The sequence below is a fragment of the Sorex fumeus genome, unplaced genomic scaffold (genome assembly GCF_029834395.1).
Source record: "Sorex fumeus unplaced genomic scaffold, SorFum_2.1 ptg000195l, whole genome shotgun sequence".
NCBI lineage: Eukaryota > Metazoa > Chordata > Mammalia > Eulipotyphla > Soricidae > Sorex > Sorex fumeus.
In genome coordinates this window covers 835177-856073 of record NW_026606252.1, presented here as the reverse complement: position 1 = coordinate 856073, position 20897 = coordinate 835177, and the positions used below count along the sequence as shown (strand labels likewise).

The following is a 20897-nucleotide window of genomic DNA, read 5'->3' as shown; positions in this document are numbered from 1 at the left end:
AGGCCCGCCTGGGTCATCCATCTCCCGGGAGCGGGTTCGAGCTTCGAGAACTAATGTCCAGTCCATGGCTTGTTGGGGGGAGGGGGCGGGCGTGGGGCGGGCATGCTGGCCGGCCCCCCGGGTAGCACTTGCTGGGGGGCGGAAGGAAGCAGGAAACAGTCTGGGGTGTGCCCCACCCACCGGGGTGACCCCCTCAGGCCTGGCGTCTTTGGCTTGGGGCCACCCCCCATCCCGCGAGCAGTCACACCCATGTGCGTGCTGTTGGCCCCGAGTGACCTCTGCCGCGCCCAGGTCCAATCAGGACTCGCCGGACAGTGCTCCCAGCCGCCTGCCTGGCCTTCTCAGGCAAGGAGGGAGACTTGAGGCGGCCGGCCGGTCAGGCCCCCCTCAAGAAATACTCGGGGGGCAGCGGCGAAGAGTAGAGTGGCCTTTATGGTCAGTGCAGGGACGGGGCAGTCCTCCACGGAGCCTGCTCGCTGGGGTGGGCGCCGCGGGCGGGTCCCAGCTCCACCAGGAGCCTTGGGATCGGGTGGGGGGACCACAGCACCCCCCGTGCGCCTGGGGGCTGTCCTCTCGCTGGGCGTCCACCCTGGGCCTGGGGTGCTGGCCGGGCCGGTTCTAGCCCCCCGGACAGCTGCAGCCCAGAGGTGCCCTCCGCAGAGAACAACCTAGAACCCAGAGCCTGCGCCGCCGGGGCGCCCGGGGAGGACCGGGTCGGGGGGTGTAGCCGCTGGTCGAAGCTGAGGTATATTTGCGAGTGACCCCGACCCAGGCTGACCCCCCCGAGGGACAGCGTCCACGGCATCCCCTCCCCCCGCGGCGGCCACGGCGCAGGGCTATGGCTTGGCTGGCTCGGTCCTGCCGCGTGGGGCCGGGGAGGGGGCGGGCGGGCGGGCGGGCAGGCGGGGCGGGGGTCCCCGCCGTGCGCGCAGCAGCAGCGGAGCGAGGGGGGTGCGGCCCCCGCGAGGGCCCACGCGAGAGCATGCAGGGGGCAGGGCGCGCGGCTCTTAGCATCGGTCGTCCTCCTCCGTGTCGCTCAGCGCGTCCCCGGCCGGCCCGGGACCCCCACGCCGCCGCCGGCGGTAGTGGCCGTTCGGCATTTGCCAGCCGTGGCGCAACGGCGGCGCCGAGCCGATGGTGTTGGCGCGGCCCAGGCTGGTGGCCACGGCCGCCTCGAAGGTCAGCGTCTCCTCCTCGCCGCAGTCCGAGGCCTGCGTGTCCTCCTGGCCCGCCAGGTACGGCTCCGAGATGTAGCGCTGCGGCGAGGCGGGCGCGCCGGCCACCGCCGCCGCCTGCGGGGAGCCCTCCCGGCTGCCCTGCACCGAACTGTAGGAGAGGAGCGGCCGCGGCTTGGGGGGCACCGGGGGCAGCTGCCGCCGGCTGCCGCCGCGTCTTGGGGTGCTGGTGTCCGACACGGAAGGGATGGAGCTTTCGCTGAGGGAGCCGGTGCCCTGGGCGGAGGACAGGCCCGTTAGAAGAAGGCGTGGGAGCCCCCAACGCTCCTGGGGTGGACAGACCTCCCCCCTGACCATCCCGGGCTTCCAGCACTGGGGGGCTGTGGCCTTTCCAAGGTGGGGGTCCAGGGGACAGACATAGGAACGTCCTGGGGGTCCCTGATGCGCGCAGGAGTGGAGGGCGCATGTCCCGTCTTTGCGCGCGCACCTGTCAGCTGGGGGTGGCCCTCCCTGCCCTCGCCTCCCCCGCCTGATCATCCCGGGCTTCCGGCACTGGGGGGCTGTGGCCTTTCCAAGGTGGGGGTCCAGGGGATGAACACGGGAACGTCCTGGGGGTCCCTGATGCGCACAGGGGGTGGAAGGCGTGTGTCCCGGTCTTTGCGCACGCGTGCGCACCTGACGGCTAGGGGTGGCCTCCCTGCCCTCGCTGGGTGATCGCGAAGGCCGGTGCTCGGGCGAGTCCTCGTCGGGCTGGGCGCGCTCCTCCGAGTTACAGCGGGACACGTCGGGGGACAGCAGGTGCCGGCGCTCCTTGGAGCGGCCACGCTCCCGGCCAGCGCGGTGGCTCTCGGACTTGTGGCCTGCGGGCAGCGGAGGCGGGCGCTGGTCAGTGTCGTGCCCGGGGTGCCCTGTGCCCCTCTTGGCAGCGGGCGGGGGACGCGCTGGGGTGGTGACCAGCTCCTTGGATGACCTGACCAGCACTTGCAGATGGTGTCTGGGGGGCGCTCCTTGGGTGTGGCCCGGCGTGACCTGCGCAGGAGTGCGCCCGGGGTCACCTGCACCCACGTTGGCGGCAGCTGGGGGTGCACCCGCGGTGCCCAGCGTGGGCTGCTCAGCGCCTGCAGGCGGCATCTGGACGCATGTCGGGGATGTGTGCTCGGAATGCCCAGTGCAGGGGGCACTGGCTGGGGGGGGCGCTTCCAGGGTGCGCAGCGCGGGGGCCGGGCCGGGAGTGCCCAGCACGGGGAGCATTGGCTGGGGGCGCACCAGGGGTGCCCAGCGCGGGGGCGTTGGCGTTGGCCAGGGTGCCCAGTGCGGGGGGCAGCCCAGGGTGCCCAGCGCAGGGGGCGGCCCAGGGTGCCCAGCGCAGGGGGTGGGTCTGGGGTGCCCAGCGCTTAGGCATTGGCCGGGGGCGCGCCCAGGGTGCCCAGAGCGGGGTCGTTGGCTGGGGGCGCACCCTGGGTATCCCGTGCGGGGGCGTTGGCCGGGGTGCCCAGTGCAGGGGGCATTGGCTGGGGCCGCGCCCGAGGTGCCCAGCACCTGCAGACAGTGGCTGGGGGGCGCTCCCTGGGTTGCCAGTGCCGGGGGCGTGCCCGGGGTGCCCAGTGCAGGGGGCGTTTGCTGGGGGCGCGCCTGGGGTGCTCAGCGCCTGCGGAGAGCAGCTGGGGGGCGCTCCCTGGGTGACCAGTGCAGGGGGTGTGCGCGGGGGGCGTTGGCTTGGGGCGTTGGCCGGGGGCGCGCCCGGGGTGTCCAGCGCCTGCGGACAGTGACTGGGGGGCGCTCCCTGGGTGACCAGTGCGGGGCGCACGCGTGGGGGGCGTTGGCTGGGGGCGCGCCCGGGGTGCCCACCGTGGGGGGCGTTGGCCGGGGTGCCGCTCACCCGTGTCCGCGTGCAGCCGCTGCGCCGAGAGCCGCAGGGACGCGTGGTAGCTGCGACGCCGGGACTTGTAGGTGTTCTCGCTGCTGCGCTCCATGGAAAACTCCTCCAGCCAGGACGCGCCCGAGCGCTTGTCGCGGATGGTGGAGAAGGAGCGGCGCATCGGGCTGGAGTCCAGCACCTGCGGGCGCGGCGGTCAGCGCGTGGCGGCCCTGGGCCGGGGACACCGGCTTGCGACCCCCGTCCCCCCCCCAACTCCCCCCACCCAGGCCGGTTGCGCCCCCCGCATCCGTCAGAGGCTGACGCAGACCCACAGGACTCGTGTCTGTCTGGACGGGACGCGACACAGACGGACGAGAAGAGGGGCCGGGACACACACACGGGAGGGTGCGCGCGTTGGAGGGCCCCGGGGGGGCCGGTGCCGACCTGGCCGAGTCCCCGACTCACTCCGAACCTGTCCTGGTGCCCCTGGCCTGGACCCCAGTCCTCGCCCACGTCACACAGCCCGGGCCCCGCCCACCCAACCTGGCCCCGCCCCCAGCCTGGAACACACCCTTCCCCGACCACGCCCCCAGCAAAGACCACGCCCCCATCCCGGGCTCCCCCTCACCTGCTCCTCCATCTCAGCCCCAGCCCCCCCTGTGCTTTGCCCCCCTGTCCTAGCCCCCTGGCTTGGCTCACTCCCACCTCTCCTACCCCACCTTGTCCTTACCCACCTGTCCTCACCGCCTGTCACTTAGCCCGGACCCCGCCCACCCAGCCAGGGCCACGCCCCCACTCCCTGGCCACGCCCCCAGCCTGGGCTCGCCCTCACCTGCTCCTCCATCTCAGCCCCAGCCCCCCTGTCCTAGCCCCCTGGCTTGGCTCACTCCGACTTCTCCTAACTCACTCTCCTAGCCCACCTGGTCTTTAGCCACCTGTCCTAACCCACCTGTCCTCGCCCCACTGTCACCCAGCCCGGGACACACCCACCTTCCCCGACCACGCCCCCAGTAAGGCCACGCCCCCAGTAAGGCCACGCCCAAGTTCCTGGCCACGCCCATCCAACCCGGGCCACGCCCCCCAGCCTGGGCTCCCCCTCACCTGCTCCTCCAGCTCAGTCCCAGCCCCCCGTCCTGGCTCGCTCCGACCTCTCCTAACTCAGCTCTCCTAGCCCACCTTGTCCATACCCACCTGTCCTAACCTACCTGTCTTCGCCCTACTATCGCCCAGCCCGGGACACACCCACCCTTCCCTGACCACGCCCCAGTCCCTGGCCACGCCCCCGGTCCCTGGCCACGCCTCCCAGCTCAGGCTCCCCCTCCCCTGCTCCTTCAGCTCCAGTTCCCCTGTTCCTGCTCCCCTGTCCTGGTCCCCCTGTCCTCACCCCCTGGCTCGCTCACTCTGACCTGTCCCAGACCCCCGTCCTAACCCACCTGTCCTCGCCCCCCTGTCACTTAGCCCAGACCATGCCCACCCAGCCCTGGCCACGCCCAGTCCCTGGCCACGCCCCCAGTACCTTACCATGCCCCCAAGCCCGGGCTCCCCCTCACCTGCTCCTTCAGTTCCAGGCCTCCTGTCCCTGCCCTCCTGTCCTCGTTCCCCTGGCTAGCTCACTGTGACCTGTCGTAACCCACCTGTCTCTCTCCCATATCACCCAGCCCAGACCCCGCCCACCCAACCCTGGCCACGCCCAGTTCCAGCCACGCCCCAGCCCAGGCCACATCCCCAGTCCTGGCCATGCCCCCCAGCCCCCCTGTCCTGGCCCCCCTGGCTAGCTCACTCTGACCTGTCGTAACCCACCTGTCCTGGCCCCCCCCATATCACCCAGCCCAGACCCCGCCCACCCAACTCTGACCACGCCCAGTCCCAGCCACGCCCACAACCCCCTGGCCACGCCCCCAGTCCTAGCCACACCCCAGCCCAGGCCACATCCCCAGTCCCAGCCATGCCCCCCTGCTCCCCTGTCCTGGACCCCTGTCCTCGCCCACCGGCTCGCTCACTGCAGCCCGGGCGGCGTGGCGGTCGCGCGTTACCTGGGGACCCACGGTCAGGCGTGGCATAGAGGACGCCTTCCCGGATCCCGCCGGCTGCTGCGCGTCCGGAGGGAGGTGGCCGAGGGGACAGGGCTGCCCGCTGCCTAAGGCACTACCCGCGGGCTCCTGGAAGCAAACACAGCCACGCTGGGGGGGCTCGGCCTCACGCCCCGGCTGGCTCGGCGGCTCCATCCGCAGGACGGGTGGGGGGCGGGGGGCGGGGAGGGGGCACGCGGGGTGGACACACGCACACGGACACGGGCACCGACACCGGGACGGACACAGCCTCTGACGTGGGTGGGGCGTGCGGGCTGGCAGCAGGGCCCGGGGAGCGTCCGGCGGGCTGGGAGGGGGCGCGGACCCCCGCCCCGCCCCGCCGCGTGGCCCTCTGCGGGGTCCCTGCGCCCCGGCCCGGCCATTCACCAGAGCGTCCTCCTCCCGCAGCTGCCCGTCGTCGGCCGGCTCCATGCAGGCCAGCTGGAACAGCTCCTGCGGCGACAGGGGGCTGGCGGACACGTAGCCGCTCCTGCAGGGCAGAGCTGCGCTCAGCAGGGACGCTCGGGCTCCTCCCACAGTGCTCCCACGCCCTCGCGTCCTACAGGGACGCCCGAGACTGGGGCTGAGCTGCTCTGAGGCTCCCCCTCCCCCGGGGGCCCTGCATGGAACGTTCCAGAAGGTCTTGCCCCTCTGCACCACTCCCCAGCTTTGGGGATGATGCTGGCTCCCCGGAACCCCCAGCGCAGGTGGAGTTGGGCAGCCGTGGGGGTGGGGCACAGCCCTCCCGAGGCACTCACAGGCCGGGCCCCGGTTCCTGCTGCAGGTAGGGGAGGGTGCGGGCGTTGGCCACGATGTCCTGGGGCAGCGACGACGGCTCCATGCGCTGGAACATGGGCGCGTTTTTCTGGGAAAACGAGAAGTCGGGACTTGCACTGCGGGGCACACGCCCCCAGCCTGGAGCCACGCCCCCAGCACGAAACCACGCCCCCATCAAGGAGCCACGCCCAGCCCGAGGCCACGCCCCAACCTGGGACCATGCCCAAGTGCAGGGCCACGTCCTCAGCCCGGAGCCACGCTCCCAACCGGGCCTCACCCCTAGAGAGGGGCCACGCCCATAGCGTGGGGTGACACACCCAACCCAGAGCCACGCCCCCAGCACGGGCCAAGCCCCCATTCCAAGCCACCCTCCCAACTCAGGGAAATACAACCCAGACAGGGAAAAACAGCCCCCAGCCTGGGGCCACGCCTGCAGCCTCAGGCCACGCCCCAGTCCGAGCCACAGACCCAGCAACAGCCACGCCCCCAGCATGGGCCACGCCCCCAGCATGAGCCAAGACCACAACCCCCAGCTCAGGCCACCCCCCCCCAGCCGTCCTCCCAACCCAGAGAAAGACGCCCAGCCTCAGGCCACGCCCCCAGCCCAGGCCACACACCCAGCATGAGCCACGCCCCCAGCCCCAGCCCCCCTCCCAACCCAGAGAAACACGCCCAGCCTCAGACCACGCCCCCAGGCCACACACCCAGCATGAGCCATGCCCCCATCCTGGGCCACACCCCCAGCCCAGGCTACGCCCCCAGCCCCCCTCCAACCCAGAGAAACACGCACAGCCTCGGGCCACGCCCCCAGCTCCAGCCACCCTCCCAGAGAAACACACCCAGCCTCAGGCCACGCCCCCAGCCTAGGACAGACACCCAATCCGGGCCATGCCCCCAGCCCAGGCCACGCCCCCAGCCCAGGCCACATACCCAGCATGAGCCACGCCCACAGCACGGGCCACACCCCTAGACCACGCCACGCCCCCAGCCACCCTCCCAAACCAGAGAAACACGTCTAGCCTCAGGCCATGCCGCAGCCCGGGCCACGCCCCCAGCCCGGGCCACGCCCCCCAGCCCGGTCCACATACCCAGCATGAGCCACACCCACAGCACGGGCCACACCCCTAGATCAGGCCACGCCCCCAGCCTCAGCCACCCTCCCAACCCAGAGAAACACGCCCAGCCTCAGGCCACGCCCCCAGCCCAGGCCACAGACCCAGCATGAGCCACGCCCACAGCACGGGCCACACCCCTAGACCAGGCCACGCCCCCAGCCCAGGCCACACACACCCAGCCCCGGGCCACGCCCCCAGTCCGGGCCACGCCCCCACCCGGGCCACGCCCCCAGCCCGGGCTCCCCCTCACCTGCTCCTCCAGCTCCAGCTGCCGCTTCTTGACCTTGCTCTGCTTGTAGTAATCCATGATCATCATAGCCGCGTAGATCTTGCCCACGGTCAGGTCGGACGCTGCCCCCGCGCGCGCACACACACACATACACACACACACAGAGCCCACCGTGAGCGCGGCCTCCAGACCCAGGCCCCGCCCGGGCCCCGCCACGCGCGCGCAACCCCCACCTTTTGGCATGGGTACCAGGAGGTCCAGCATCTTCTGGGACAGGTTGGGCCAGATGGCCAGCGTCTCCTTCTGCAGTTCCGAGTCCAGCTGCTGCCGGTCAGCGCCGCCTGTGGAGATGCAGCCGGCGAGAGGCCCTGAGCGGCCACCCGGCGGCCACTGGTCTTGGAAAGGACCTTGCAGGGGGCAGAGGGCTGGCCGCTTAGCCCCTGCTTCCTCTCCTGGGGTGGGGGACCCAGGATGCTCAGGCACCACAGGGGTGCAGGGACAGAGCCCCAGCCCTCGAGGACTGCAGGGGGCACCTGGGGGGGGGGAGAGGGACGCGACTTGCCAGGCCCGAGCCCAGCCAGGACCCAGGCAGGGCGCACGCGTGTCCCCACCGCACCTTTGGCGATCTTGATGTCCAGCGCGGTGCGGATGAGCGCCATGAGTGTGGACGTGAAGTGTACCGTCATGTCCTCGGCCACGGGCATGTTCATGAGCACCAGCCTCTGCGTGAGAGACACCACAGCGGCAGCGGGAGACAGCCCCGGGGAGACCGCGGTCAGCGCGCAGGCGGCCGGCCCGGGACCCCCGCAGCCCCAGGACACCCCCGTCCGGCCGGGCTCGGCGCGCCCCGTGGAGGAGCCCGGCACGGGGGGAGGGGCGGGGAACATGCACTTCCAGCGTGCCCACAGGGGGTGTTGCAGGGACGTGCATGCAGGCGGGGCCAGTGCCAGGGAGCAGGTGCAGGGAAGGGGGGTGAGTGGGGTGGGTGGGCTGCAGCCCCGCCCAGGGAGGTGCAAGGGGGAACGGCCAGATCCTTTGCAGAGAGTAGCCCAGTGCTCGCACGCACCCCTGGGACCCCGGGAGTGGCCGTGAGTGGCCACGCGCTTGTGGGGGCTACTTAGGGAGCCCTTGGGGGCTTCTTAGGGGGACCGCCGTAAAGAGATGTTCTCTGGAGCCCGGGAGTTGTGGGGGGGCTCACAGCGCCCCGCCAGCTGCCCCCCTGCGCGCTGGAGGGTGGGGGTCCGGGACGAAGGGGGCGTCTACCTTGTAGGCCACCTTGGAGGGGCACCGTTTGCCGAGGCCCAGCGGGGGCGACATGAGTGTCAGCATCTCGTACATCTCAGTGTAATGGATGCGGCCGCTGCGGGCGGGCGGGCAGGGGGGCGCGGCGCGGGGACGGGGCGGGGGCGGGCGGGCACCCCCAGGGCCCCCCGGGAGGACACACGACACACAGGAGAAGAACAGGACATTGTTAATCCAAGCAGGGGCGTGCGGCAAGGCCCTGGGTTTATCACGACCAGGCCCCGGGCGCGATAAACCGGATCCACGGGCCTCGGGCCGGCGGGAGGCCGTGATCCCGGGGGGATGCGGGAGGGTCGCGGAGTGGAAGGAGACCGAGCAGAGGCCAGCGTCCCCCCAAGGCCCGGGCGCGGGGGCTGAGCCCACGGGACCCCCACCCCCCGGCCGCCTGGTCCCTGTTCTGAGTCTTCCCCACGCCGGGTGGCGGCTTCTAGAAGATAGAGCAGGACCAGGACGCAGGCCCAAAGGAGGGCGGCACCCAGGAGAGGCGGGTGTGTGGGGCTGTGTGTGTGTATGGGGGTCAGCGTGTGGGGGGCGGTCAGTGTGTGGGGCTCAGTGTGTGTATGGGGGATCAGTGTGGGGGGGTCAGTCTGTGTGCATGGGGCTCAGTGTGTGTGGGGGGGGGTCAGTGTGTATGAGACTCAGTGTGTGTATGGGGCTCAGTGTGTGTATGGGTGGTTGGTGTGTGTGGGTCAGTGTGTATATATGGGGGTCAGTGTGTGTGTGTGGGGTCAGTGTGTGTGCATGGGTGGCTGGTGTGTGTGTGTGGGTCAGTGTGTGTGTGGGGCTCAGTGTGTGTGGGGGGGAGAGTGTGTGTGTATGGGTGGTTGGTGTGTGTGTGTGGCTCTGTGTGTATGGGGCTCAGTGTGTGTGGGGGTCAGTGTGTGTGTGCATGTGGGGTTTGTGTATGGGGGTCAGTGTGTAGGTGTGTCAGTATGGGTGTGTGTCAGTGTCCATGTGTCTGGGGGCGCGGCTCTCACACCCCCAGGGAGGGCACACCCGCCCTGTCCCCGGGCGTCCCCGTCACACCCGGCCGCCCTGCCTGGCGCCCCTGCTCTGGCCGCAGCTGGGGGCGGGGTCCGGAGACCCGCAGCGTGGGAGGGGGGAGGGCTGGGCCTCTTTCAACTCGGGTGGCATTAGCAGGAAGGTGGGGGGCGCGGGTGCCGGTGCCCCATGCCGGGCCGCGGGCCGGGCCGACCTTGCAGGCCACCCTGTGTGGGCAGTTCTCTCCCAGGCCCAGCGGCGGCGAGATGACCCGCACGACCCGGTACATGTCCTTGTAGGGGATCCTGCCGCTGCAACGGAAGCACAGGGTCACGCCGCGCCCCTGCGTGTCGGCGAGGCCCTCCCGGGGCGCCGCCAGCCAGGATCCCGGGTGTCCGTGTTGCTGGTGGGCGGGCCGGGGTGTCCTTGGCAGTGGACGGGCGTCGGCAGGGGCCCGGGCAGCCCACACCTGTCCCTCGAGGGGCGCCTTCCACTTCCTCCTGGGAGGAGGGTGAACGGGGGCCCTCCCTGGCCCGGGTCTGGGGGGTCTGCAGGTGGGTGTCCTTTGGAGGGGGTCCCCCGGCGAGACCACCCCCTTCTGGAGGCACCAGAACAGTGGGGGCCCATCCAGCACTGTCACCAGCCAGGGGGACACTGGGGTCCCCCCCAGAACAGCCTCGTGGGTGAAGGGGGCAGAGGGTCCCCGGGCATGGGTCGGGAAGCAGAGTCCAGCTGTCCTGCCCACGCCAGGCCCATCCCCCCAAGCTGCAGCCTCTGACATGGTGGCAGCAGCCAAACCCACTCTGAGACCCCTGAGAGTGACAGGCGGTGACCCCCAGGCTGGGCACAACTTTCTTTTCCTTTTTTTTATTCTTTTTTTTTTTGCTTTTTGGGTCCCACCCGATGGCGATGCTCAGGGCTGACTCCTGGCTCTGCACTCCTCCTGGTGGTGCTCGGGGGACCCAATGGGATGCTGGGAATCGAACCCAGGCCAACGCCCTCCCCGCTGTGCTATTGCTCCAGCCCCTATGGATGGATCAGATATTGATCAAGGTGCTGAACTGGGTGATGGACCCAATATTATTATTTTGCTTCTTGGGTCCCACCTGGCGATGCTCAGGGCTGACTCCTGGCTCTGCGCTCAGGAATCACTCCTGGCGGTGCTCGGGGGACCGAACCCGGGTCGGCCACATGCCAGGCAGATGCTCTCCCCGCTGTGCTCTCACTCCAACCCTTCACTCCATTTTTTGGGCCACACCCGGCAATGCTCAGGGGGTTACTCAGGAATCACTCCTGGTGGGCTCGGAGGGGCCCTATGGGTACCGGGCAAACGCCCTCCCTGCTGTGCTCTCACTCTGCTCTGGACCCCAAGATTGTTTTCCTCCCGTAAGAGAGCCCGTGGTGTATTCGATATGCAAAAAAAAAAAAATGGTCACCATAACGGGTCTCATTCCCCTTACTCTGGGAGAGCCTCAAATATGGCAGCGTTGGGAAGGACAAGTAAGGAGAGGCTGCTACAATCTCAGGGCTGGGACAAAGGAGACGTGACTGGCGTCCACTTAAGCAAATCGATGAACAACGGGATGACGGTGATACAGTGAAGTTCCCCCGGAACACCCACTTCCTCTCTCCTGACAGGGAGTCCCACCTGCAGCCAGTCAGCTCTGGTGACGAGGGTCTGACAAGCAGAGCTGCTTCTGCCATGTGCACCCCAGCTCCGGTGGGAGAGAGGAGCGGGTGGTCACACACGGTCAGCGTGGGAGACCCCGGCGTCTCCCACCCCCACCCACCACCACCACCGCCCTCTGCCCCCGCCCCCCACGCACCAGGCAGCTCGGTCATACTCGGCCCAGACGCGGACGAACTCATCCAGGTGGTGTGGCCCCAGGATGGACGAGTCCCGTGTCAGGTACTCGAAGTTGTCCATGATGACGGCCACAAACAGGTTGAGCATCTAGGGGTTGGGGATTGGGGGTGACCGGAAGGTTTAGCGTCCGCTGGGGAGGTGGGGGGAGAATCCTCCCCCACCCGTGGGGGTCCTGCCCCCGAGCTGCTCACCAGGAAGGAGCAGAAGAAGATGAAGGACACGAAGTAGACATAGGCCAGGTCGGTGCCGCAGCGCTCCTGGCCTGGGGGTCCCGCAGGGGCGCTGGTGTCCGGCTCACAGCCCTTCTCACCCAGGCACGACAGCATGATCTCCTGCCACGCCTCGCCCGTGGCGCTCCTGACCCGCCCCCCACACACACACACCACGCAGGTCAGTGGGAGAGGCCCGAGCAGGTGGCCAGGACCCTGCCCCCTCCCTGAGCCGACCCTCCCCTGGGCGTCACCTGAACAGCAGCATGAGGGACCCGAAGAAACTCCGGAAGTTGTTGTGGCGGTTGATGTGACTTTCCTCGTCCAGTTTGATGTTCCCGAAAACCTGGGGGGGACGCAGGTGAGGCATTCATGGGGGATGACAGGGGGGGCCTGGTTTTTTGTTTTTGCTTTTTGGGTCCCACCTAGTGATGCTCAGGGCTGACTCCCGGCTCTGCGCTCAGGAATCACTCCTGGCAGTGCTCGGGGGACCCTGTGGGATGCCGGGGATCGAACCCGGGTCGGCCACGTGCCACGCAAACACCCTCCCTGCTATGCTATCACTCCAGCCCCCAGGGGACCCGTTAACCCCCCCCCCCAACCCTGCCCTGCTGCAGAGGGCGTCAGTCTGAACCGAGAGAGGGCTGGGGGTCAGAGGTCGAGGCGAGGGGGGTCGCCAACAGCTCGGAGCAGGATAGGAAATGCATCTGGCAGGTCCTGGAACTGGGGGCCCGCTGGGGGCCGGCAGGTTTCAGGTCCATGCCGGATACCACGCAGGGTTCCAGAGTGCCACCAGGACTGACTCCCCCCCCGCCCGTCAACACACACTGACGTTCTAAAATAATGAAGGGGGCCAGAGCGATAGCACAGTGGGAAGGGCATTTGCCTTGCACGCGGCCGACCCGGGTTCGATCGCCGGCATCCCATAGGGTCCCCCGAGCACCACCAGGACTGACTCCTGAGTGCAGAACCAGGAGGAACCCCTGTGCATCGCCAAGTGAGGAACAACCTCCAACCAAATAAATAATAAACAACAATAGTTTAAAAATAAAATAGGGACTGGAGCGATAACACAGCGGGGAGGGCGTTTGCTTTGCACGTGGCCGACCCGGGTTCGACCCCCGGCATCCCATAGGGTCCCCCGAGCACCGCCAGGAGTGATTTCTGAGTGCAGAGCCGGGAGTCAGCCCTGAGCATCACCGGGTGGGACCCCAAAAGTCAAAAAAATAATGAAGGAGTCGGGCCGCAGAGACCTTTAGGCCCCCGCTGAGTGTGCTGAGAAAGGGCCGGGTAGCTGAGTGGGTAGCGAGGGACTTAGCACCAGCCCTTAGCACCCACCCCTCCCAACTCACCTGCATGCCGATGATGGCGTAGATGAAGAAGAGCATGGCGATGAGGAGGCAGACATAGGGCAGGGCCTGTGGGACAGACAGACGGACAGACAGGCCTGAGCCCCGTGCAGGCCCTGGGCCCTCCCCGCCCCAAGACCACGGGCAATTCGCTCATCTAAACGGCGCCCCCTGCCCGGAAGAGACTCACCCCGGCAGCCTTGGGCGCCCGAACCTGGCAGGGCCCCTCCCCGGGCTAAGCCGCGGGGGACCCCCACAAGACCCCAATCCGTGCTCAGGCGTGGGAACAGGATTGAAGCCCTGAGCGGGGTCTCGGGTCTGGCTCTTAGGGGGGGTCCCATGCGCAGAGGGCAACCTTTCCTGCGAGCTCGCCCAGCAGTGGGGAGCACCTGGGCCATTCTGATGGGGCTCATTCACAGTGCTCAGGGCCATGGGGTGCTGGGGCTCGAACCCGGGTCCAGGAGACCATGGGATCGGGGGTTGGGGGCTGGACCCTGAGGACCATAGGATGTTTATGCAAGTGGAAGGACCCCGAGGACCGCAGGCCACTCGCGTGGGTGGACAGGGCTGGGGATAGACCCTGAGAACCACAGGCCATTTGCACGGGTGGCCGGGGACGACCCCAGGACCTTGAAGGACTGCACGAAGGTCCAGAGCAGGATGCGGATGGTGTAGCCTTGGCGCAGAAGTTTGATGAGCCGCGCAGCCCGGAAGAGCTTCAGGAAGCTCATGTTGAAGCCGCTCGTGTTCACCAGCTGTGGGGGGTGGGGGGGACACGTCAGGATGCCCCCCCGGCTGCATCCAGCTGCCACGCTGACCCCCCACCCCTGCGTCCTGCCCGATTCCCAGGCAGATGCCCCAGGGACAGTTCCGGCCACTCCACGCGTCCCCCGACACCCAGACGCCCACGGGTGACGGCACCTTGAGCCCAGGGCCGAGTGCTCTGGGGAACAGGGTGGGGGGTTGGGGCTGACGTCTCGTGCCCCCCTAAGTGGGGGTGGCAGGAACTGCAGGACCAGGGGGGGCTTCTGCCGGCCAGCAGGTAGGCGGGGCCCTCGCATCCCCAACCTAGGTGGGGGTCCCAGCCAGGGGCCCCGGGGCCCACCTTGCTGTCGGTGAGGACGATCTCCGTGATGCTGCCGACGACCGTGATGAAGTCGAAGATGTTCCAGGTGTCGCGGAAATAGTTCTGAGCAGGGGACGGGGGACGCGGTTCTTACCCGCCCGCTCCGTCCCGGCTCGGCCTAACACTGACCGAAAACGGCCCTCGCTGACCGGAAACGCCAGCCCCCGGGGGCCAGGAACGGTTCGCCCGAGATGCACACACACACACCCACACGTGCTCGTATTCCACTCACGCGTATACATTCCACACGCACACTCCACACATATACACGCATACACACTCATATACATTCCACATGTACACGCTTGTCCACGTGTACACACATATACACGCACACTCACATACATGCTCCACTCATGTACATTCCACATGTATGTCTGTCCACGTGCACACCCACATGTACACGCTTGTCCACGTGTACACACATATACATTCCACATGTACACGCTTGTCCACGTGTACGCACACATACACGCATGTACACTCCATGCACTCATATACATCCCACGTGTACACGCTCGTCCACGTGTACACACAATACACACTCACGTACGTGCTCCACGCATACTCACATACATTCCACATGCACACACTTGTCCACGTGTACAACACATATACACACATACACAGTCATGTACACACTCCACTCACACATGCACACCCTCGTATACACACATTTCACTCACATGCACACTTTCATACTCCACTCATACATTCCACATGCACAAGCTTATTCACGTGTACACACTCCACACAAACACCATATACACACATGCACACTGACATACGTGCTCCACTCACACTCACATGCGTCCCACATGCACACGCTTATCCATGTCTACGCACTCCACGCACACATGCATGCACACATATTCCACTCACACACTCACGGTACGCTCACACACACACACACATACGCCCACGCTCATATCCTCTTGCACACACACAACTCTCATACACTCACATTTGCGTAACCCCCCTCCAGTACACATTCCTATACACCCCACTCACACTCACACAGTGTCACACCCCGCACACACAGACACAGCCCTGGCTTGGCTTATGGCACAGCAACGGGGCAGGAGACCGTCTCCCTGGGGCCCCCCACCCGCCCCCAGCTGTGCCCCTAGGAAAGCCGCCTTCAGGGTTTGCCTCCTCCCTGGCTGCGTTTTTCCACACACGGACCCGTCTCCTCTCCCCGCCCACCAACCCCGCCATGCACCCAGTCTCCCAGGGGGCCCTTCCGAACCTGTGTGCCACCCCCCCCACATACCCACATACACACACACACACACACACACACACACACACACACACACACACAGGGCCCAGACGCACCAAGAAGCCGAAGGCGATGACCTTGAGGACGCACTCCAGGGAGAAGACCATGGTGAAGGCGATGTTCAGGTACTTGAGGGCCAGCTCGTAGGTGCAGGGGGCCGAGTAGTACTGGGGGGACGGCCCCAGGCCCCGTCAGGGCTGCGGGCTGCCCGAGCGCCCCGTGCGCACCCCCCAACGCCTCCCCCAACCCCCCGCCCCGGCCCCACCTTCATCATGAGCACGACCGTGTTGAGGGCGATCATGGCCATGATCGTGTACTCGAAGGACGGCGACACCACGAACTGCCACACGCGGTACTGGAAGGTGTGGCGGTTCTGCGGCATGTGGCGGGTGAGCGGCTTGGCGCTGATGGCGAAGTCGATGCAGGCCCGCTGCGGGGAGCACGGGCCGTCAGCGGGGGCTGCGTGTGCGGGGAGGGGCGCGTTTGGGGGGCTGCGGAGCCGGGCGCCGCCCCCCCGCCCCGCCCCGCCCCCGCCCCCGCCCACCTCGTTCTTCTCCAAGCTGCACTCCTCCATCATCTTGTCCCCCTGCTCCTGGAAGGTGATGATGATGAGGGCCACGAAGATGTTGACGAAGAAGAAGGGGAAGACGACGAAGTAGACGACGTAGAAGATGGACATCTCCATGCGGTTGCTGCGGCTCGGCCCGCGGTCCTCCTCCGTGACGTCCACCGAGTGCTGGAGGACCCTGCGGACGGGTGCCGGTGAGCGCCCCGGGGCCGCCCTAGTGGGGGGATGCACCGTCCCTGTCCCGGTCACTCACTGCAGCCAGCCCTCCCTGTGTCCCGGTCACTGTGACCAGACCTTCCTGTGTCCCGGTCATTCACTGTAGCCAGCCCTCCCCATGTGCTGGTCACTCACTGCGGCCAGCCCTCCCCGTGTCCTGGTCACTGTGACCAGACCTTCCTGCACCCCAGTCACTCACTGCGACCAGCCCTCCCATGTCCCGGTCACTCACTGCGGCCAGCCCTCCCCGTGTCCTGGTCACTGTGACCAGACCTTCCTGTGTCCCGGTCATTCACTGTAGCCAGCCCTCCCCATGTGCTGGTCACTCACTGCGGCCAGCCCTCCCCGTGTCCTGGTCACTGTGACCAGACCTTCCTGTGTCCCGGTCATTCACTGTAGCCAGCCCTCCCCATGTGCTGGTCACTCACTGCGGCCAGCCCTCCCCGTGTCCTGGTCACTGTGACCAGACCTTCCTGTGTCCCGGTCATTCACTGTAGCCAGCCCTCCCCATGTGCTGGTCACTCACTGCGGCCAGCCCTCCCCGTGTCCTGGTCACTGTGACCAGACCTTCCTGCACCCCAGTCACTCACTGCGACCAGCCCTCCCATGTCCCGGTCACTCACTGCGGCCAGCCCTCCCCGTGTCCTGGTCACTGTGACCAGACCTTCCTGCACCCCAGTCACTCACTGCGACCAGCCCTCCCATGTCCCGGTCACTCACTGCGGCCAGCCCTCCCCGTGTCCCGGTCACTGTGACCAGACCTTCCTGTGTCCCGGTCATTCACTGTAGCCAGCCCTCCCCATGTGCTGGTCACTCACTGCGGCCAGCCCACCCCGTGTCCCGGTCACTGTGACCAGAGCTTCCTGCGTCCCAGTCACTCACTGTGGCCAGCCCTCCCTGTGTGCTGGTCACTCACTGCGGCCAGCCCTCCCGTGTCCTGGTCACTGTGGCCAGCCCTCCCCGTGTCCTGGTCACTGTGACCAGACCTTCCCGAGTCCCAGTCACTCACTGCGCCAGCTCTCCCTGTGTCCGGGTCATTATGACCAGAGCTTCCTGTGTCCTGGTCACTCACTATGGCCAGCCCTCCCGATGTCCTGGTCGCTCACTGCAGCCAGCCCTCCCCGTGTCCTGGTCACTATGACCAGAGCTTCCTGTGTCCCGGTCACTCACTATGGCCAGCCCTCCCGATGTCCTGGTCACTCACTGCAGCCAGCCCTCCTGTGTCCCGGTCACTGCGGCCAGCCCTCCCCATGTCCTGGTCAACTGTGACCAGACCTTCCTGCGTCCCGGTCACTCACTGTGGCCAGCCCTCCCCCGTGGACACGGTGAAGAGCGTCAGCAGCGCCCAGACGATGTTGTCGTAGTGGAAGTCATGTCGCTTCCACTCGCGGCCCTTCACCTCCATCTTGTTCTTCTCGTGGTCCACGTAGTTCCCTCTGGAAGGTGGGCAGGTGGGGGTGCGCCCTCCGCTGCCCAGGGATGTGGGGGTGGCTGGGGGCAGCGTGGGAGGTGGTGTGACCCCCAGGGGCGGGTGTGGCCACGTGTGGGTCACGGGAATGAATGGACCACAGGGCGGGTACAGGTCGGAGCTGCAGTGGGAGGGAGGGAGGTGTGTGTGGGGTCACATCACTGCTTTGGCATATTCTGGGGAGGGGTCTCTTCCCTTCCCAAACAGTGCTCAGGGGGCCTGGGGTGGGCGCTCCTGGAGAGCCTCAGCCTCGTGGCCAGATGGTTGGGCCCTGCCAGGCTGTGGACCACCAGGGTTCATGCCATGGCCACAGGGACACACAGGCCCCCAACACACACTGACATTCCAAAATAATGAAGGGGGCCGGAGAGACAGCACAGCGGGGAGGGCGTTGGCCTGGCACACGGCTGACCCGGGTTCGATCCCCGGCATCCCACAGGGTCCCCCTGAGCACCGCCAGGAGTGATTCCTGAGTGCAGAGCCAGGGGTCAGCGCTGAGCACTGCTGGGTGTGGGCCAAAGGAATAGTATGCGGGAGAGAAAAAAGAGAGAGCACGAGGGCGAGAGTAGGCAGGTAGGCGCTGCGGGCTCACATGCACTCCTTCTCCGTGTCCTTGGAGCTGTCTGTGCAGTAGAAGAACTTGCCCTTGAACAGCTGCACGGCGATGACGGCGAAGATGAACATGAAGAGCTTGTAGACGATGAGGATGTTGAAGACGTTCTTCAGGGACGTGACCACGCAGTCGAACACCGCCTGGAGGGGAGGGGAAGGGCCCAGATGGGGGCTGGGGGTCACCGTGGCCCACCCAGGGCTTGTCCAGAGGACATGGCCAAGACCGGTGGGCGGATTTTGCCTGGGGGTGTGGCCACCCAGGGCAGGAGTTGCCTGAATGGGCGTGGCCAGGACAGTGGGCGTGGCCGTTACCCGTGGGCGTGGCCTTCCAGAGGGGCGGGGCCACGCCCCAGCTGGTGGTAATGTGAACCCCTGCCCACTCTCCCGGCCCTAAGTGCAGCTGCCCCTGCAGAAAGGGACCTTTGCTGTCCCGTCCCAGTGAGGGGAGAGGCCCCGACTTAACTTTGGGGGCTCAGCCCCCCGCCCCCCACGCCAGTGCCCTCCAGCTGCCCAAAGCCTTGGGGTCCCCTGTCCTGTGTGTTTCAGTGCATGCGCCTTGCCACGGCTCTACCTTGCACACCCCTCCCACAATTTTTTTATTTTTTCAGTAAAAGCAAAACAGATTTCAGTATCACGTGACAAGAACAGGGCACCTCACTGAGCCCATCTGGGATTATGTGGTTGGGCAGAAGGGCGGGGCTTGCCCCGAAGGGCGTGGCCAGGGCCTATGGGCGGGGCTTGCCCAGAAAGGCGTGGTTAGAACCTATGGGCGGGGCTTGCCCAGAAGGGCGTGGCCAGGGCCTGTGAATGGGGCTTTTCCCGGAGGGGCGTGGCCAGAACCTCTGGACTAGGCTTGCCCGGAGGGGCGGGGCTTACACAGAGGGCGTGGCCAGAGCGTGTACGGAGGGACATGCCAAGACCGGTGGGCGGGGCTTGCCTGGGGGCGTGGCCACCCATGGGCAGGATTTGGTTGGATGGGTGTGGCCAGAGCTATGGGAGGGGCTTACCCAGAGGGACAAGGCCAGGACCAGTGGGCGGGGTTTTGCCTGTGGGCGTGGCCAGCACCACCGGCAAAGAATTTGCCTGGGTGGGCGTGGTCAGGTCCAGTGGGCGGGGATTTCCCAGAGGGGCGTGGCCTGCCCGGGGCAGGGGCTCACCTTGAGCTTGGGCAGCCGCTTGATGGTCTTGAGCGGCCGCAGCACCCGGAGCACCCGAAGGGACTTGATGGTCTTGATGTCACGGGCCTTGTTGGTGCTGCGGGAGGGTCCCCGGGCATGGCGGGCGGAGAGACAACAGGAACACTGGCACCAGGGGTCGGGCCGGGGTCCCCCCAGAGTGTGCACCCAGGACCCCTCTCTGCACGACCCCACTCCGGGACCCTGGCCCGGCTCCCACTCGGGCTGGCACCTTGGAGAGCGCGGGGCAGGGCCCGCTGCAAAGGCGGTGTGTGGGGGGGACACACCTCAGGGGCAGGAGGCCGGTGCTGGCCACTCCCTGCACCCTGCCCCACTGACCTCCCAGGACCTGCGCCTGGGCCAGGTACTCGCAGGGGCTGCTCTGGCGGCCTGCCCCCCGCCCCTAGGGAACCCCAAATCCTCAGGTTTCACCTCATGCATCTCATCCTGAGCTCTTTCCCCACCAAAATGCCCCCGAGACCCCCGGGGGGTGGCTAGGAGACCCCCTCTTGGAGCTCCCTGCTCCCTGGCCAACCCCCAAAGTCACAGAGATATTTACCCCAGAGCGCTCCTGAGGGTCCGGAGGAGAGCAGGAGAGAAACAGAGAGAAGCGATGGGGAGGGGGGCGGGGAGGTTGGGGACACGGGAACAGGGACAAAAGGTGACCCTCAGCCCCCCCAACACACACACACACACACACACACACACACACACACCAGCGGGGCTGAGTCTCTGGGAACCCAGCTGACGCCAGGCTCTGGTCACTTCCCTCCTGCCCCCGGGGAACTCAGCCAACCCCAACTTCTGCTCCGGTCACTTCCCTCCTCCCCGATCTCGCGAGGACGCTGAGCAGGAGAAATCAACCTGCCCAGTCCCACAGAGGGGCCACTGAGGCAGGGACTGATTTCTCTGAGCAAGGGGCTGGTGGCCATTTGGACGGGTTCTTGGACATCTCCAAGGGCCCCGGACAACACCTGTCCCCCCACCTGTCTCCTGGCCCATCTGGCCACCTCTCCATCCACCTCACAACACCGGGAGGTGTATGTGTGTGTGTGTGGGGGGGGGGGAATCCTACACCAAGCCATCTGGGTAACCCAGAACGTGGCCACCTGGCCACTGGCCACGGCAGACTGGCCAGCTTGGAGGAACTTGACGCTGGGGGCAGAACATAGTGAAAAGAGGGTGAAGGGGAAGGGTCCCCCAGATGGGGCTTAGCCACACCCCTGCACTCAGGCTGTCCGGTCACAGGCCCTGGGATCCGCTGACCAACAGGGAAACTGAGGCCCGTGCCAGTTCCCGCCTCATGAAAGGACAGCTCTGGGACAGGGCCTGGCTTCTCAGCTGTGGGCAGTGACCCTGTGCCTCCCCCATCTGCCTGACATTTGGGGGGTGAAGACCCACCGCCAGGGTTGAGGTTTGAGGAAGGCACCCTGGAAATGCTGCACCCAACGATATTCAGGGGTGTCATGGTTCTGGGGATCAGAGCTGGGTGGGGTACATGTGGCCAGACCCCGTACTA

The 20897-nt window shown here is 67.1% G+C and overlaps 1 protein-coding gene across 1 annotated transcript in view; it reads right to left on the bottom strand.

Moving 5' to 3' along the window:
• Positions 1 to 984: 984 nt before the first annotated feature.
• The window catches only part of CACNA1E (calcium voltage-gated channel subunit alpha1 E), a 179051-nt gene continuing 159138 nt past the window's right edge, over positions 985 to 20897 (bottom strand). The window contains 22 exon segments of the mRNA XM_056108143.1: positions 985 to 1451; positions 1851 to 2035; positions 3055 to 3232; positions 5490 to 5592; positions 5861 to 5967; positions 7245 to 7345; positions 7457 to 7564; positions 7840 to 7945; positions 9721 to 9817; positions 11333 to 11460; positions 11565 to 11730; positions 11837 to 11928; positions 12935 to 13000; positions 13561 to 13686; positions 14037 to 14120; positions 15396 to 15506; positions 15605 to 15769; positions 15884 to 16085; positions 17422 to 17559; positions 18184 to 18344; positions 19361 to 19457; positions 19938 to 19949. Coding sequence (XP_055964118.1) covers positions 1008 to 1451; positions 1851 to 2035; positions 3055 to 3232; positions 5490 to 5592; positions 5861 to 5967; positions 7245 to 7345; positions 7457 to 7564; positions 7840 to 7945; positions 9721 to 9817; positions 11333 to 11460; positions 11565 to 11730; positions 11837 to 11928; positions 12935 to 13000; positions 13561 to 13686; positions 14037 to 14120; positions 15396 to 15506; positions 15605 to 15769; positions 15884 to 16085; positions 17422 to 17559; positions 18184 to 18344; positions 19361 to 19457; positions 19938 to 19949 — 2977 coding nt within the window. The 3' untranslated portion in view covers positions 985 to 1007.